The sequence below is a fragment of the Monoraphidium neglectum genome, assembly GCF_000611645.1.
Source record: "Monoraphidium neglectum strain SAG 48.87 unplaced genomic scaffold scaffold05551, whole genome shotgun sequence".
Classification (NCBI taxonomy): Eukaryota; Viridiplantae; Chlorophyta; class Chlorophyceae; order Sphaeropleales; family Selenastraceae; genus Monoraphidium; species Monoraphidium neglectum.
The window spans coordinates 1-3,064 of NW_014008079.1; the positions used below are offsets into that span (position 1 = coordinate 1).

The 3,064-nt window shown below is 64.0% G+C and overlaps 1 protein-coding gene across 1 annotated transcript; it reads left to right on the top strand.

The window, feature by feature from the left end:
- Nucleotides 1–629: 629 nt before the first annotated feature.
- Nucleotides 630–3,002, top strand: MNEG_15672 (hypothetical protein; the record flags this gene model as incomplete). Its single annotated transcript, XM_014035857.1, has 5 exons — nt 630–723; nt 1,353–1,478; nt 1,913–2,014; nt 2,596–2,798; nt 2,964–3,002. 5 exons carry the CDS (start codon nt 630–632, stop codon nt 3,000–3,002), a joined length of 564 nt encoding a protein of 187 aa, XP_013891311.1.
- Nucleotides 3,003–3,064: the final 62 nt, after the last annotated feature.

Genomic DNA, 3,064 nt, shown 5'->3' on the forward strand with positions numbered 1-3,064 from the left:
GCCGGGGGAGGCGGCAAAGGGGGTGGTGGAAAGCGTTAGGGACGGGCTTAAGGTAAGGGGGGGTGCGATTGGTGTCGCCCGGCTTGACTACGAGGTGGTGGTGTGCTCGTTCTGACCTCTGAATATGTGTTCTTGGCAGTGCTGGCTTTGCCAGCTCTTCTCTCTGCACAGCAAGCATCGCCGGTTGCGCCGGGCATGCTGCCGCGCGGCAATGCATGCATCCGCCACACTCGCGCCCAAGTTTTCCCCCAACCCACGCACCGCTCTGCCCCCTCAATATCACGCCCGCGCCCGACAGTCCCTGGCGGCGGCCGCCCTTGGTCGCAACGACGACGGCACACCCGGTGAGGCGTGAAGCCAAAGGACGGCACCCCGTCGCCCTATATGCCCCCGTCACATCACCCGATATGTTGGCCAGTTTGCGCAGATTTAATCTGTTGCCATACCCGATGCCGGCGTTGTTGCTGCTGCGCCCGGCGGGGGGGGGGGCACCCTGCATTGAGGCTTGAATTTCACTGTTGTGCACGAAGTCCTTGCCTCTTGGCGTGCGCTGGTAGCTGGCGCGAGGTCGGCCCACCCGCCAACACCTGTGCATTCCCCTCAGCCCCCTGCCGACCAACCGCCAACACATGCTGATCCCCACAGGCGATGTCGTTGCGGCGGAGGCGCAGGCCGCGGCAGGGATTGAGGCTGCGCGCTCAAAGGGCGAGGGCGAGGCTGCGGGTGAGTTTCATATTCGTCCTTTTGTGCATTGTGTGTCTGTTGGGATGGTTGGCGGTTTTGATGGGGTAGGTGATGCTTGGGTGGGATGGCTGGCAGTGTTTACTGAGCAGGGTATGGAGTTGTCGATGGGGTGATACTCATGACTGAGCTCCCCATGCGTGTCACCCAATAAACAAGGGAGGGCTTGGTTTTGATTTCACTGAGATCGAGACAATCACCTCAGCCCCGAAGCTGTAGTGCGTAGACGGGCACAGCCCCGGGCGCCTCGGCTGGGGGTCAGGGCGACGCCCATGTGCAGCGGGACCCGCCCTTCCTATGCCGAGCCTCACCTTGATGCCTGCGTGCTGCTGCGGTTTGCTTGGGCGGGACCGCCCACGCCTTCTGTGAGGCCCCAACCTTCGTTTCCCCCTTTCGTTGCACCCGCTCTTCCCGCACGCGTTGTTGGCTGCGCCTTGCTATCCTGCCTTTGTGCACGGCGCCTCTCCTCCGCCCTCTCCCGTTGCCCTGGACCACCTCACATTTCCAACAAGCCGCCTAGTTCCGCCAGCCTTGCGGGGTCAGTGATTGCACGAGCACCGCCTCACTCACACCCCTCCTGCCGCCCCCCACACTCCCCTCTTCTTGGCCAGGCGGCGACGCCGGCGACGAGCTGACTGGGCGCGTGGCGCGTGTCGAGGCGGAGCGCCTGGCCAAGGAGAGGGACGAGGCCGCGGCCGCCTACCAGCACGCGGCGTCCAAGGTTGGCGTCGACCCAGGTGCGATGGGACTGGAAGTGGCAGGGCGCGCTGTGCTCAAGTCGCCGGGCCGGTGTCCTGGGATGCGTGGTGTCTCACATGCAGTTCCTTGCGCAATGGCACCAGCCAAGGGCGGTTTTTCCAGGTGGGGTGTGTTCCATGTTGGGTGTCTCCCTCGTCAAAGCGTGCGGCTGTGCCGCGAGCGCCCGACCGTGCACCATGATTCAGCCGGGCGTCGTGCGCCACCCCGCCGCCTCGCCTGCTTGGTCCCTATGCTTCCGACAAAGCAGGCGCGGCGGCAGTGCTTGCACCACCCTCCCTCTGAATCTCCCCTCTGCTGCTTGCTGCTGATCCAAGTATCAGTATCACGGCGTCGCGCTATGCACATCCACTCACTTGCAAAATTTGACAACTTTGCGTTGCTCACTGCCATCACCGCCGCGCACGCCCCGCAGCCTCGGGCCCGCACCCCAGCCCTGACGCGCTGCTCCACGCCACCACCGCCACGGGCTCCCCCCTCATCCACTCGCCCCTCGAGCGGGGCGGCGGCGACCAGGGTGGGTGGGCGCCAGGAGGGGACAGCTGGGGGTGCTGCGCAGGGGCGACAGCCAGCAGGGCAGTGCAGGCCTGCATGTGCGGAGGGACAAGGGCTTCAGATTGGCTTGCTGTGCTTGGATGGGGCGCACGGGTGGGGAAACGGCGTCATGAGTTGAGCGTGGTGTGAAGTGAGATCTTGTCATACGCTTTTGGCAGCTTATACAAATCTGTTCGGCGCGAGGTCTGTCGCAAAGCCACAGAACAGGCGCGCACGCTACCGCCGCTGCGGTGTCGTCCCTGGGCTGTGCAGCACGTCAGTGCTGCGTCCCGCAAGCATCCTGTGTTGCCTGTGCGAGCCATCACCTTTCATTGTGTCCCTCGGATCTGCACTGGCTCTCTGACGCACTAACGAAAGCGTTGAAGTCAAATGCCACTTACAGACACAACTTTTGTAGTTGTGCCGGCACTCGTTATCGCGCCTGCCCCACCTTGCACTCTGATGCTCTCACTCCTCTTGCCAGAGCAGCACCCTCAGCATCACCACCCCCTTGGCACCCCACTCGACGCCGCCCCCCTCCCTTAAAAACGCACCCCCTCAAAGGCCGCCCCTTCGTCATATTCAGCCCCAAGGAGCCCGCAACCTCGGACGCCCCAACCTCGGGCTCGGACATCGACCTGTCAAAGGAGCCCCCCAGCCAGAGGGAGTCGGCGATGGCCGGCTATGGGGTGGGGGATCCCGACGCGCAGGCGGGCGGCGTGGCGCTCGGCAAGTCGGCTGCGCATGGATTGATGAGCACGCTCAAGGTGGGTTGGGTGGGGTGGGGTAGGGTCGGTGGGTTGCATGGCCGTTATCCTACTGAGTGCCGAGAGGCGATCCTTGAACATCTACTATGCTTAGATCCGGTCGATTACCGGTTCTCTGTTCCACCAGCAGCCGTGGTTTGCTGGATTTCCGTTTTTTGGTGACAGCATGGGGCCCTGCCTGCCACGGACGAGCCCACAGGCTAGAGTCGACCTGTCGGTCTGGCTCCAGCGCACTCGTTGGTGCGGCGTGCGTCGTCCCCCCTCCC